This window comes from Microtus ochrogaster, chromosome 1, assembly GCF_000317375.1.
Source record: "Microtus ochrogaster isolate Prairie Vole_2 chromosome 1, MicOch1.0, whole genome shotgun sequence".
Lineage (NCBI taxonomy): Eukaryota > Metazoa > Chordata > Mammalia > Rodentia > Cricetidae > Microtus > Microtus ochrogaster.
Window position 1 is genome coordinate 120,566,483 of NC_022009.1, and position 14,641 is coordinate 120,581,123.

At 43.5% G+C, this 14,641-nt stretch overlaps 1 protein-coding gene across 2 annotated transcripts in view; it reads right to left on the reverse strand.

Annotated features, from left to right (window-relative positions):
• Rapgef2 (Rap guanine nucleotide exchange factor 2) overlaps positions 1–14,641 on the reverse strand; it is a 206,446-nt gene that overhangs the window by 131,737 nt on the left and 60,068 nt on the right. For both annotated transcript variants that reach the window (XM_005344118.2, XM_013348674.2), the window contains exons 2-3: positions 12,894–12,964; positions 9,296–9,352 (exon numbers count right to left, since the gene is read on the reverse strand). In XM_005344118.2, coding sequence (XP_005344175.1) covers positions 9,296–9,352; positions 12,894–12,964 — 128 coding nt within the window. The remainder of the gene's footprint in view (positions 1–9,295; positions 9,353–12,893; positions 12,965–14,641) is intronic.

Sequence of the window (14,641 nt, forward strand, 5' to 3'; positions counted from 1 at the left end):
GATGCACTCCAGGAGGCTGAGGCAGGAAAGTCTAGGCCAGTGAGGCTACACAGAGAGACATTGCCTCCACAGATAAACAGACAGAAATACAAAATAAAATTGAGATCTCTCCTGCACACATTGGCAATGAATCTAGTCAACAGAAGACTGACAGTACCAGCAGTAGTAGCAGTAGCAACAATGACGTCACTGTTTTTAGGACTAACCCAGTTGCTCTTAAATTTCATGAATTATCCACGATGCTAATTTTCCAGATTACCAATCCCACTCAGTTCCTTCATATCTGATCATTTATTTAACGGTTGATTGAAGTGACTTTTAAACAAATATACTAGAAGATAGCTATAAACAGGCCCTCACCAAAGATCTCAGTACTGAGCCCCCATAGCAAAGAAGCAAAAGAAACCTAGCCTGCTGTCAGTATTCTGCAGTCAGACAGGTATGTGCTAAACACCATCAGTGTCATTTTAATTTTTTGTTTTGTGTTTAAAATGATGAGCTGAGAGGCACATTCAAGGGCTGTGGAAGAGTCACAGACTGCCATGGAAGATAGTCCGACCGTTTCTGAATAACTGTGCATGTTACCAACAGTGATGGGCAGAAAAAAAAAGACAGGAAAACTAAGGACACCAAATAGCAAAGCTGTTGTCATTAGTCTCTCAAATGTCAGCCAAGAGCACATGTTGGGAAAACTCACAATTTACAGAGGGGTCTAAGAATAAGAACTATGCCGTTTCTCTATTTGATTCCAACACAACCAACCCATCCTGCAATGGACAAAATGAAAGCTGCCAAAGCCTGGAGGTTGACAAGACATTCTAAAAGCTTCCTGGATTTGTTTGTCATCAACAGGTAGGGAAATTATAATAAAGTCCGGCAAAACGAAATGTAAGCAGATCACAAAGCAATCATGTCACCTTCCAGAATAATCAGACAGAAATCCATTGCAGATGACCTGCCTTGCCTCATGCTCAGTCAAACTGCAGTGGTAAGCCCACAATTGGAATGGCATTACGTCATTCTCTACTGTGCTAATATAAGCCACAGTGTGTTGGCTGCTTCCCAGTCTGCTCCGTTACAACTCTGCCACTCTGCTGCAAAGCCTGCTGCTTGTCCCCCTCCCCCACCCCCGATTTCTGTTACCTTACTGAGTGGCTGGGACCCTGTGAACACCAAAGCACCTATCCCATCCAGTGTCATGCTGATACAAGTCTCTCTATGATACCCCGTTCTAGCTTTGTCTCTTCCTCCAGCTACATTAATAGGGCCTGTGCTGGCTTGTCTTATATCACACAAGTTAGATTCATCTGAAAGGTAGGAACCTCAATTGAGAAAATGTCTCCAGAAAATCCAGCTGTAAGTCATTTGCTAATTAGTGACTAATGGGGGTGGGACCAGTGCATTGTGGGTGATGCCCTCTCTGGGCTGGTGGTCCTGGGTTCTACAATAAAGCAGACTGAGCAAGCCATGGGGAGCGAATCAGCAAGCAGCACCCCTGCATGACCTCTGCATCAGCTCCTGCCTTTAGTTTCCTTCCCCGTTTTAGTTCCTGTCCTGACTTCCTTCAGTGATGAATAGCAATGCTAAAGTATAAGCCAAACAAACCCTCTCCTCCCCAGCTAGCTTTTTGGTCATGGTGTTTCAGCATAGCAATAGAAAGTCTGACTAACACATGGCCCCTCCCACTGAGCAGAACTGTGTGCCTCACCTAGCAACATCTAATATCTAGTCAGTATCAAAGTTCAGGGAATCAAGACCATGACATGTTTGTATTATCGTCACAGCTTTTTTGATGAAACGGGGTTCAATATCCTGATCAGACCACATGCAGGAAGCTCAGATTGGTGATCCCCCTCCTGTTGGCCACACGATCCTAATGAAGTTAAATAATAAGGTTCTAGGTCAGAGGTTCTCAACCTGGAGTCCGATGACCCTTTCACAGGGGTTACCTAAGACTATGGGAAACACGGATATTTACATTATGATCCATAACAGTAGCAAATTTACAGTTACAAATAGCAATGAAAATAATTCTATGGCTGGGGCCACCACCACGTGAGGAACTGTAGTCAAGGGTCCCAGCCTGAGGAAGGCTGAGAACCACTGCTCTGGTCCTCAATCTTGAAAGCAGGCATCACTAGCTTCTCCACAACATTACTTCAGTCTTAAACAACAGCTCCTTTGCCAGCAGAGACTGAAAAAGAGCACTAATCCTTTTCAGTACCTCTGTCCTGCCAGCTGACACTCACCAAACACAAAATATTCTTTTTTCTACCCATACCTCAGGGTCTTTGAAAAAAACCTGATGTCCCTGCTTTTGGCAGCAGCTTTTCTCTGTTAGACTTAGTTTTCAGACATTCAAGTTTCTCTGAGTGGCTGAGCACCTCTGGTAGTGATTCATCTTCCTGGCTTCCCTGAGTTCATGTGGCACAGCCACCAAGGTAGTGATTACTCAGGGTTTTCCCCACTAGCGTCTCTAGCTCATCAGTACAGCCAATGCACACACTATGATGCCCGCTTGCTGGTTAAACTGGTTGGTTTGTTTTTAAACAGGTCTCATTTTTTTAAAGTATTTTTGAAGTGTATGGAGGTCAGAAGGCATCTTACAGTAGCAGATTCTCTCCTTCTGCTGCGTGGCACCCGGAGAATCACTCAGGTTCTATCAGCCTAGGCAGCAAGCGCTGTCACTAACTACACCAACAATACCAACTCCTCATCAAAGGTGACAGTTTAGATCTTACAGTGAAGCTCAAAGAAGTTCCTGGCACTATCCTCCAGGTCCACATGGTGGCAGTGTCTCCACATGAGAGAGTACCTTACACATTGCTAGAGCAGGAAGCCATCCCACCCAAGTGTTCATGCTGAGGGGACAGTATCTTGGCAGAATAATGCTAATTTAAAAAAAAAAACTGATCAAGTTGGGGAGGGATCATTATCAGGCCAGAAGATAACTTCTGAAAAGTCTACTGACCAGCTAATACAAAGTGACAGTCTAAGGAGAGGCAGATCGATCGGCAACAACACACAGGCTGAGAAGAAGGAGTGGCCTGTGAGAACAGGGCAGTGTGGTTCACACGGCCTTCAGCTCAACACTGCCAGCCAGAGAAAGGGACAGGCTGGAATCACAGCAGCCAAACAGAATCCAGAGTTCTCCGAGGTAAGATTCACACTGTCTGGCATCAGCGAGAGCGATCCAAGAAGCACCTCTCTGTACTTCAGTGGGCATGTGAACAGCTGGACCAGAGCAGCAGAAAGTGAAGCCTGAGAGTGTGCCACATCTGGGGGTCAGAGCAGGTAGGAACATGTACCATGTTCACCCGTCACATGGTACAACTGTGACCGCCTATCAATGTGGGGGATACCAGAAAGCAAGCATGCACTGTGCTCCCCTGAATATACGACCACAAGGTGCTGGCAGGGGGAAGCCAACAGAAATCTAAAGGGCCCCACAGCAAGTGAAGACAACAGCCACCAAAACCAGAAAAGCACCTGTTTCCTTGACTGTCTGCTCCATAGGTGACATCAGCCAAACAGAAAGCTCCACTGCCCAGGGCCACACCCACACATTGAGGGATCCCCACAGGCAGGTCCCCTTAATTGAAGCCCTAAAGAAAACAGGAAGTTGGCATTTTGCTCATTTTGTGATTCTGGTCTTCTGACCGGCTTAGACTTGTACACTCAAATACATGACTGTAAAGGGGGCGGGGGTGGGGGGAGGAACTGCAGTGAAAAGAACTTCGTTTACGTATGAAAAATCATCCTGAGACTGCTCCAGCCAGAGGTTTCCAAGACCAAGAGCCCTGGCAGCTTTTCCAACCGCTCAGGCTACTGCTGGAGCTGGGCAGGGCTTCCTGTGAACACACTGTTCCAACACTTTAAAAAGTTCTGGCCCTGGCTGCCTGCCAGCATGCAGATGGCTTTCCAGACACACAGTAATTTCAGTCTTTCTCACCGTAGGACGTCTATTACTGTTTATTACCAAGTTTGATAACTGTGTTTCTTTTGCTCCTTTGATAAGATGTTGAGCTATAAACCCAAAGATAAAATTTCTATCAATTACTTTTATGTAGTTAATGAGACAGGCTAGAGCTCATTAGAGAAATCTCCTGCCACACAGCGGAGCAACTGAGCAAGCCGAACATCACTTCATTACAGCCATTTATGTATTTCAGAAGGAACTCTAATAAACCTAAATAAAAAAAAAGCCTTCAGCATTTTTACTTTCCACCTTCAGAAAAGCAATGTTTAATCATAAAATAATACAGCTCATTATACAAAAACAGATGTAAATGTCAATGCCCATGATATGTAAACAAATAACATTTAAAAGGCAGAAGGCAATTCCTGTTTCCCCAAAGTCCTAACCTGCAAGGAAACTACTTCACTTTTAAAAGCTGGTGTAGAAGTTGGGAGTGGCACACCTGTGTTTCCAGCACTCAAGAGGTTGAGGCAGGGGGATCACTGCAGTTTTGAGATCAACCTGGAGTTCTAGTACAACTCAAGCTGCAGAATGACACCTTGTCTCCAAAGTAAATAAATAAATCAATCTGACCAACTGAAGGAGCAGAAGCACCGTTTGACAGGTTAGAAAACGACAAAGTCAGTGACATCCAAGAGAACTGGAAAACTGAGAGCAGCACTAAGATTTTCAGCCTTATGCTGAAAATGCAGGGGACAAAGGGAACATCAAGTAACAATTCGCTTAAGCAGCAGCGTGAACACACACAATAAGGAACTGGCAAAGCCAAACATTCCATGGGCTCTTGATGCTGCCGTTCTTAAGTTAACAGAACTCACCTGAAAATGAAATGGAGCATTGCACTAGGAGTTATGGAGTTATTCAATGAATGTTCTTTTCAAGGAAGATGATATGAACTGCATATGCATTACAATAAATCAAATCAATGACTCAGTTACAGTCAGCACAGACGGATACATCCAAGGGCTCGAGGAACAATCAAATTTAGACAAGCAGTCAAACCTGAATGACTTGGAAGCTGCTAAGAGTCATGATTTACACACTATAATTGTAAGAGAGGAACTTGGCTCTCTGAAAGGTTAAGGAGAACCTACATACACCCGGAGAGCTCTAACTCAAAGCCCAATCTGTCTCTGTACACGAGCTTGGAGCATTCCCGGTCCACACAACCAGAATGCACTCAGAGTAAAGCTCATCAATCGAAGAACATTAAAGAATGGTTGGTACTAACCAGGCAGTTTCATAGAAAACTAGAAACAAAAATACCTTCAATAAACATGCTGGCTTGCAGAAGAACAGCCTCATCTACTCGAAGGCTAAACAATTACTTTTTTTTTTTCAAATAAAACCTCAGTTTTGTCGTTTTGTTTGTATACACATAAACACACGTTAAAATACTTAAAACGTAGGGAGAGATTATTTCAAATAGCAGTTACGTATCTCTGGGTAAGAAATGAAAGGAAAACAAAGCCTTTTTGCAAGAGATGTAAAGAAACACAAAATAAATGGTAGACAAAGAACTTTGTAATTTACAAAGACTATAAGGTAAGATAAAAGGTCAGCCAGTCCAGAAAAGAAAAACTATATTATGCAATTATTGAAGAGGTCAAAGGAGAAATCTGTCCAAGACGGGAGACCCTGAGGCCACGTACAATCTGTAAGAAGAGCAGGGGAGGGAGGTGTCAGAGACGGACCTCTCTTCCTGCTGGGGGCAGGAGAGAGACAGCGGCAGTAGAGACAAAGATAGCAGGTGCTGGAGAAAAGAAGAAAGTGATGCCCCAGGACACCAAGAGCAGCAGCTTGAGAAGGGTGGCAATGGGAGGTGTCTGCCCTACAACCAGAAAGTCAAGTCAAGCCACCAGGGAAACTGCTAAAAAGCAGAGAACACCCAGCTAGTCTCGCTAAAATGTGCATTTACAGATGTAAATTAAAAGCTTTGGCAAAACTGAATAGTCTCAAAGCAGCTGTTTCACAGAGGAACAAATTCCTTCCTGAAATAAAGAGATAAACCCTTCAAGTGCTATGGGAACTCTTCCGGAAACCAAAGCATCCAACCAGATCTGCATGTGGGAAAGGCTCACAGAGCAGCTGGGTATTTTAAGGGTATAGTTAAACATGTGTGTGTACACTGACTTCCTGATGCATGTTTTTAACACTTTGTCCAGTAAATGCAAATGACGAGGCTCGGCAGCCAGTCAGGAAAAGCCAGGGCACACTGACTAAGAACTCGGTCATAGCGTTGTACTGGGAAACACCCCAGTCAGAGAATTTCTCAGCTAATTCTTGGTTGATGACCCTCCACTTATGTGATGATGGTATGTTGATGTTCACTGCTCTCTATTTTGTTTGCCAGAGAGGGCGCTACTCTGGAATCAGCCTAGCTGCCTCCTAGTTCCTCCTCCCCTACCTCAGCCCCTGAGCACTAGGGTTTAGGCATCAGAAGGGTGCACACATTCTCAGGAGGGATTCAAGAGCCCTCAGGAAGGTACCCATGCTCTCAGCAGAGGTGCCTGCGCCCTGAGTAGCCATGCTGGACTACGTACATCTATTGTCCTCTGAAGAAATGGCATTGCTGTTTCCGTTCTGTAGATGAGGAAGGTGTAGTATAGTGTTAGATCAAAAGAATGCCATAGTTACCTGGTGAAATTACTAAAGCTATAGCACACAGACATAGTAAGGGAAATGGCTAGTCATCCATTGCTCATAAAAGCAAAGTCAGGCCAGGCAGTGGTGGTGCACGCCTTTAATCCCAGAACTCAGGAGGGAGAGGTCAGCTCTGTGAGGCTGAGGCCAGCCTGGTCTACAGAGCTAGTTCCAGGACAGGAACCGAAGCTTCACAGAGAAACCCTGTCTCGAACAACCAAGAGTCTGAAAGTCATCTGTATTCTATTACACTAGTCTTCAGATCAAGCTCCGGAAGAACAGGACCAGTGACTTCGCTCCAAGGTCCTCAGAGCGGCTCCCCAAAAGAGGGTATCATTAAGGTATCATGGATGTACCTAAACTACAAACACAGCTGTTCTTTAGGTTTCAAAATACACAAACAGTCAAGAGCAGACACGTGCCTGTTGCAGGGCCACAGAAGAAAATACATCAGCAAAATACCAACAGCCTAAGTATGTGGATCTGCAGTTAGACTTTATGAATTTTTTTTTTGTGAAATCAGGATTTACAGATCCAGACTTTTCACTGCTCACTGCCACTGGCTCTTAGTTCTAAACAGACATATGTGAGCAACTGGAAAAACCATGTCAAACACACTCCATTCAAGACAGCTAGGATATGTATTGGGCATTGTCAACAGGTGTTAAAAACTAATACCCAGGACGTGTAAAGGCACTGAAACACCTCTAATAAAAAGGGTAATAACTAATCTCTGTGAACTACGGTTGTGCAGGCAGGAGTGCTGGTGGGTTCCAGTGGCTACCATCAGACCCTTGGGAGGAGGGCGACAGGTGCTGACTCACCATCATATGCAATATTAATTTTAGGATAAAGGGGGCAAAAAATATTGGCGACTGAGGCAAGAGGGGAAGCTGCAAAACCCCAAGATCTGTGCTCAAGTCCTGATCCTACTCCAAGCAGCAGGTGCTAGATGAACGCCTGAGCTCCCTGAAGCTCCATTCCTGAATGGAGAACCAGTGTGATGGGAACAGCTGACCCAAGAGATGTCTCCAGACAGTAAAGAATTCAATGCCCGTCAAGCTCTTACTGGGGCATGCACGAACTGCCTGTCCAATCACGTGTCTGAGGGGAAGGACAAACTGACAGAAAGCTAGTGCCGCCCTTCATGGAACCACTTCAGTAGCGTTCACAGGGGTTTCCACCTGGGCATCTGCACACCTACCCCATGGGTTCAAAAAGGAGGCAAGGGCTGCAGTTCCTCCCGCCTCAGTTTCTCCAGAACTCCACTAAAAGCATCTTCTTTCTGGGGTCAGTTCTCGCTGTCGATCATTCTTTGGCTAACTACTACACTTACTTTGCCATGGGAACATCTACAACGCTGGAAGAACAGCAATCAGCTTCACGTGCAACAGCCTAAGAATTCCGCCGACTCCCACCCGCCAGCTTCTCCAAACCCTAACCCTGCTGACATGTCAAGGCTCTTCCTCCTTCACAGTCCTGCGGCTGGCTCCTCAGCTATTTCCCTTCACATCTATTCACCCTGACAGAACCTGCTTGCTCCCGTGCATCCATGTGTATTGCCCTTGTGGGTACAGGAAGGGCTGGGGGCATTTGGTCAAACTTGCTTTCTTGCCTGAAAACCAGCCACCATGCTATATATATTATATGAGACCTACAGGGGCTGAAGAGAGAGCTCAGGTGCTGGGGCCACCGATTTCATGCGGAAACCTCAGGCTTCACTTTCGTGGCTCACAACTGCCACAGCATCCAAGTGTCGAGTGAGGCCTTCCAGCAGCACCCCTAAACCCTGTCTGTTCCACCTGCATCTCTGACATGCTGTTTATAATGCCCCTCTAAGGTTTCTGTAGATTATGGAACACAACCTGAGACCGAGCTCGTTCAAAGGGCTCCAACATCTCTCAGGATCCCTCTCTCTTCCTCAACCATCTTTACGCTCCCAAGTATCCCAATTGCGCCATTTTTCCTGTTATTTCATTTCTTCATCCCTCTATAAATGACAAACTCCTTCAGAGAGCAGCTGTCTTTCTTCTCTTTCAGTAAGTACTACCTACCCATAATATGCCTGAAAAACAGGATGGAGTCAGCACGGCGATCATCGTAGTAAACATTATCTACTGGTGTATACTGCAAAGCGGCTCACATACTCAGAGTCCCAGCATTGGTTTCCTCTGGATTTATCGCATTCTTTAACAGTCAGTTGTTAGTGTTTAAGAGACACATCTTTAAAGCGGTATTAGTACAATTTTAAGATTAAACTTTACCTAAGACCTAGAAGCTCATTTTGCTGTTCCTAGACTGAGCTTCGTGCCTGGGCTACTGGCAGCTCACCTTCAGTGGCTGTGGGAAGGTCTGTTTGTTGTTTGTTAAGCCCAGACGATTGTGAGCTACTTCGTATTTCACAACAAGAACGGAGAAAACCTGACAACCCAAAGTCACATCTCTACCATAGGAAAATACCATAGGTAAAAATACAGACGTGAATTGGCCATTTTAAAATTGCAAACAGTTCAAACATCTCAAACTTCTAAACCATGGGAAGTAAGTTAACCTCCCCAAGCCCCATCCTCCCAAAAGGCCAGGTTAACTGAGCCAGCTGCTCCTAGCGCTCCGTGATAGCTGAAGGAGCTGGCCACTGCATCATACAACATACAACCAGAAAGGAATACCTACTAGTATAAAACCTCGTTTGCTTCATGTCTTTCGTATCTCACGGTTTCACACATTAATCTGTAAAAGAGAATGACAGTAAGTTCAACATTCGCCATTAGAAGAACACAGCTTAAGACACTTGAATGAGTCATGGGGTGAAATGTCAAGTTCATGACTTTATATGCTCACGGGCTTATCTAAGTTATTTATCTTCAACTGTTTGTTGATGGCGTTAGAGTTACAACTAGATAAAACGAATTAAAATCTGCCCCACCTGTGTGCTAGAACACAGAGCATCTAAGAGAAGCCAAGCTTTACCACATGGACTTTATGGAGAGGTTGCTCCACACTTTCTAAGTGGCAAAGTGTGTTCCCCGGGGTAAACACACTCAAGGAGGAGCAGGAACCCAAAAGTCAGAAAGGAAACCCTATGAATTTAAGAGGCGGTAACACCGTGCAGAGCTCAGCACTAACAGTCACTGAGCAGGACAGAATCTCAAGCCAATGTAGGTTTTTTCTGACTCAGTATTTTATGAGGAATGAGCAAATGGAGACTTGAGAACTGAAGGGTTTGTTATTTCAGCTGATACAGCCCTAATGGGAAAAAATATGAAAATATGAATAATGTTTAAATATTCAAAATTATCTCAAAAGCAGCATCATCGAGAAACATCTCATTATATGAATACCAATCAATTTTTCCAAAATACACAGGGATGTATTTTGTGACGGTTTCTTCTCATGAAAAGCTGCTGCAGCATGACACCCTAACAGCACCCTCATTGTGGACAAGTGCTCTTCCCCGACCAGGGAACACTGAGCTTCTGTTTGCTGACCCAATAAAAACTCCTGGGTGCTCAGTCACCTTGTTCTTCCTTCCACCCCCCATGTAGGGATTCAGCTTGACAAGTTTACAGCCATCTTGAATAGAAATGGCCATGACTGCCTCTAAGTAACCCTGGCTACTCTGCTTCGCCGGATGCAGTATCTCAACGTACTTCAAACATTCAAAAAACCACTTGGGTGGGATGTGGAATTGCTCAACACTGACCCAGATGCCATTAGAGTCAGCTAAGTGACAGAGAGCTGGGTGTTAGCTTAAGGAAAATCAAGTCCAATCTAACTGGAATGAAGTCACTTTTGTCCCGAATGCTCTGTGAGTCCCCTACTTCTGACCTAATTCTCCCAGGCCCACAAGGCTTGCTGCCACCAGGACTACAGTTCTATCATGGACGTTATTCTTCCTTGGAACTAGATCTCCTAAAGCCACTTAATTCAGAAGCAGAATCAATGCTTTTAATAGACTGGGTTATGATTTTTTTCTTCTTTTTATCTTCTCTGTACATGTTCAACTTTTAACATCTGTACTACAAAGACTATCTGCTTCACCAAAGGATCGTCACAGATTTCCTTGAAACAGGTTTTTCCACATTGTTCTCACAATGCGATTGGATTCCCCCCACGAAGTAGTGGGAAAAAAAAATTAATGTTTACAGCACTGCCCATAAATAAAGCTGTTTTATGCAATAGGATAGAGCTCTTCCAAATTTCATTTGCAAGCTTCTAACAAACACCAAATGGGCAAGAAAGAAACAACTTGGTCATCGCCATGGCTGCATTTCACAGATGCGGAAGCAGAGGCTAAAGAGAAGAGATTAAGCAAAAGCGCAATGATCTCCCTGAGAACCAGTGTAACGACTATGATCTGTTTGTTTCCAAAATAATAATCGGTAATCTATAATGCTGAGGAAGAGAACGTATTTCAACTGTATGTTTGTTCCCAACACTAAACGTGGCTGGGTATATATCTCCGGGGTAGAGTTTGCCTATTACACACAGGCCCAGAGTTTGAGTCCGAGCACAGCAAGAGGATGAACAGTACTAAATATCTTCAAGTGGTGATTCTGTTCTCGAGAGTTTCTGAGCTCACAGCTCTCACTGCCACTTCCTCTCGACAAATATTCTACTCTGGTCTATATGGATTGAACGTCAGAAAAACTGAAGTCGTACTGGGGAAAAAATCTGAAGACTTGCAGGGCCAGGGTGCAAAGTGTTGGCTCTGACAGCAACACAGAGACACTTGCTGAAAGGTCAGGTCACTTTCCGTATCACAGGGATCAGCGCAAGTGCTGCTACACAAATAAAATCAAATCTCCCTTGGAGCCTTTTATCGTGTACGCTTGAAAAGTTGGGTTAAGTACAAGTGTCAGTTGGCTCTTCCTTGATAATCACGAGAAAAAACAACAAAACCCTTAACAAAATGTAAAGAAAATAACCTACCTAGATGAAATGTGTGTTTTCCCAGAAATGGGAGTATTATAAAAGCAGTTTACTCCAGTCAGCCAGTGGTTTACACGAGCCTCACTTCTGCTGTGTAATTCAGCTATGATCCTGCTCTAAAGATAAACTCAGTCTAGGCTGTGAATGAGACAGCTCAGCACTTGCAGAAACAGCTGGACATGTGAAGGGCTCGTCCCTGCAATGCTGCCAACAGACAGTCTACACGAAGCTTAGAACACTTCCTAAGGATGGACTCAGCTATACTCTTGAATTAATCAGGCATTTCCACCTAAACATCACCCCGGAAATAGCAAAAAGTAGGTAATTCTAAAGCTGGCTGTTGGGTCTGTGGACAGGTTTGTGGTCTGTTTTGCATTATTCATACTTCTGAATTTTTTCCTTAAGAAGACTGGCATCACAAAATGTCAAATAAAAGTCATACAATTTAAAAACTGCTATGGCTCGTTACAATTTCAGTCATCTCCAAAATCCCCAGCTCTGCCCTTCCTAATAAAAACTGTCTGGGTTTTTACACACTTAGTCTGCAACTGAGTTTAATTTAAATGATTTTCATTAAAAAATTAATTTCAGAAACACTCAACCCTCTTGATACTTCTTTTCAATTAACAGACAAATATGAAACTGACATGCTCACAAATTAATTAGTGCTTAAAGGGTATTCCTTTCATAATTAAAAATGGTTGGCATCACAACTAGACAGAATAGAATGAAGTAAGACCTCACTATATGTTGGCATCAATCTTCTTTATCCTTTATTTCCTACTGCAGTGAAGACCAAGTCACTTCTGTTTTATGAAATTTGCGTAGCTACAAATGAAGCTAGCACACTGCACAACAGAAGCAGGAAGATATTTGTAAGAGCACACTGCGCTGGAACCAGTGTAATAAACACTGTACCAGCCACAGGGGGGGCAGCGTATCCCTACAGAGACCTAGACATGCCAGAGCAATGTGCCTAGTCACCAGCTGAATATTTTAAAATACATCTGAGTGATGAGCTGTCCACAGGCATAGACGTGTATCTAAAAGAAGAGGAATTGCAAACAACACCCCCTTAAGTGTTTGTACCAACTGAAGCTTATTACTGCTGGGAAGTGGAGGCAGACGCTGGGTGGAAGTACAATATATTACTATACAGAAATATTAAAATGTATACGGATACAACTGAATTCAACCTTGCAGAACATATCACAGCAAGTGCAAGGGTTACACCAAGCAGAATATCCATGTGTTAAACATTCTTTAGGCTCAACTCTTATTAACAGAAGGACACAGAAATGCACTTTATCACTGTGAAATTATTAAAATCGATACACACCTTAGCTGGTGCTCCCTCAGGTTTGATAAGGCTTCCATCCCGTGTAAATAGGAATACACTATTTCCAGGTCCTGTTCCAAAGAAAAAAATAGAATTGTTAGGCTTGAGAGGGAAGAAAGTTTTTCTAAAATAACATGTTATAAATTAAACTGTACTTTTTAAAAATATGTTTCTTCTTGGATATTAAAAATTAACATTTTCAAAGGAAATCTAGCATGTGCAAAGGCTTTTCTTTATGACTGCCTTCAGAACACGCACAAAAGCTTTCGAATAATAAAATAAAATTACTTAAACTCATCACCTCATAAAAGCAAACTCTTCACCAGCAGTTCTTTGCTACATATTTTCTGCTACTTACATCAAAATAGCAAACAAAGTATTTTCTCTCAAGTGATGGATAATTACCAGTAGGATGATTATTCAAATTATTTTCTCAATATTAATGCATGTTATTTTATAATCACTTAATAATCAAGTATAAATTTAACTTTCCATACTTAAAAAAGTGTCTTATGTTTAGTTTTAAAGTTCTTTCTTTTTCTCTAGGTCACAATAAAAAAGACTCAAAGTCATTCATAAAAGTTCAAAATAGGCCAGGCGGTGGTAGCACATGCCATTAATTCCAGTACTCAGGAGGCAGAGGCAGGTGGGTCTCTGTAAGTTCAAGGCCAGCCTGGTCTACAAAGCTAGTTCCAAGACAGGCTCCAAAACAATACAGAGAAACCTGCCTTGGAAAAAAAAAAGTTGAAGATAGGTAAAGATGCACAGTTTGTTTCTAGCCAAATATGCAGAGCCAGAAAGGGACCAGCATTACAGGGCTCCAGTGAACACAGAAGATACAGAGAGGATGGGAAGAAGGATGAATGAGAATTTCTCCTCTAAATCTGTCCAAACGTAGTGTAAAGGGATTGCAAGGCGTTTGTAAATTAACAAGGGACAACCCCTCAGTCCCGCTCAGGTGAACAAAACACAGACCGACAGGTATGTAGTGCAAACACCATCACTCATTTTCCCACTGAGTCACCTAGGAAACTCTGACAATGTGCCTGATGACCTGTACTGCTTTGTCAAGAAAAGCACACAAAACTATCCACCTGCATGATCAAGCAGGAAGTTACCTTGCGTGCCCAAAAAACGTGTAAGAAAGAAACAAGACTTTTAGATCACGTCTAGGAAAGACAAGCCTGGAAGACACGTAACAGAAGCAAGAACCGGGATCTCAGACAGAATCAAACGGCCACTGTAGAGCACTGGCAGAGCACAGGCCTGTGCAGCAAAAGCACTCCCTCACCCAACCGCTGTAAAACCATATAAAAAGTCAGGTCAGGGACCAAACGCCACTGTGTTAATCAGTTTCATGACCACAGCTGTTCCGGGGTCATATGTGCTATGTATGTTCACGTAATATACATGGACTTTAAAAGTTTGAGTGCCCGTGTGTGAGACATATGTATAGAGTATCTATGAATAATTACCACCAGCATTTATCTGAGGCAATATGCATAACTTATAAATAGAATACCACGGGATATAGTCCCGTGACGTAAGAGAATGTGCTGACAGTCGTCACTGAGGCTGCGACACAAAACAGAGGCCACAGGAAGGAAGTGATGGGCCGAAGGCTTTATACTACTCACGACTGGCATTAGTTCTTAAAGCAGGATTTCCTTCTAAACGTACAGAACTGCACAAATTAAATACCACATATAAGCCGGGCGGTGGTGGCGCACGCCTTTAATCCCAGCACT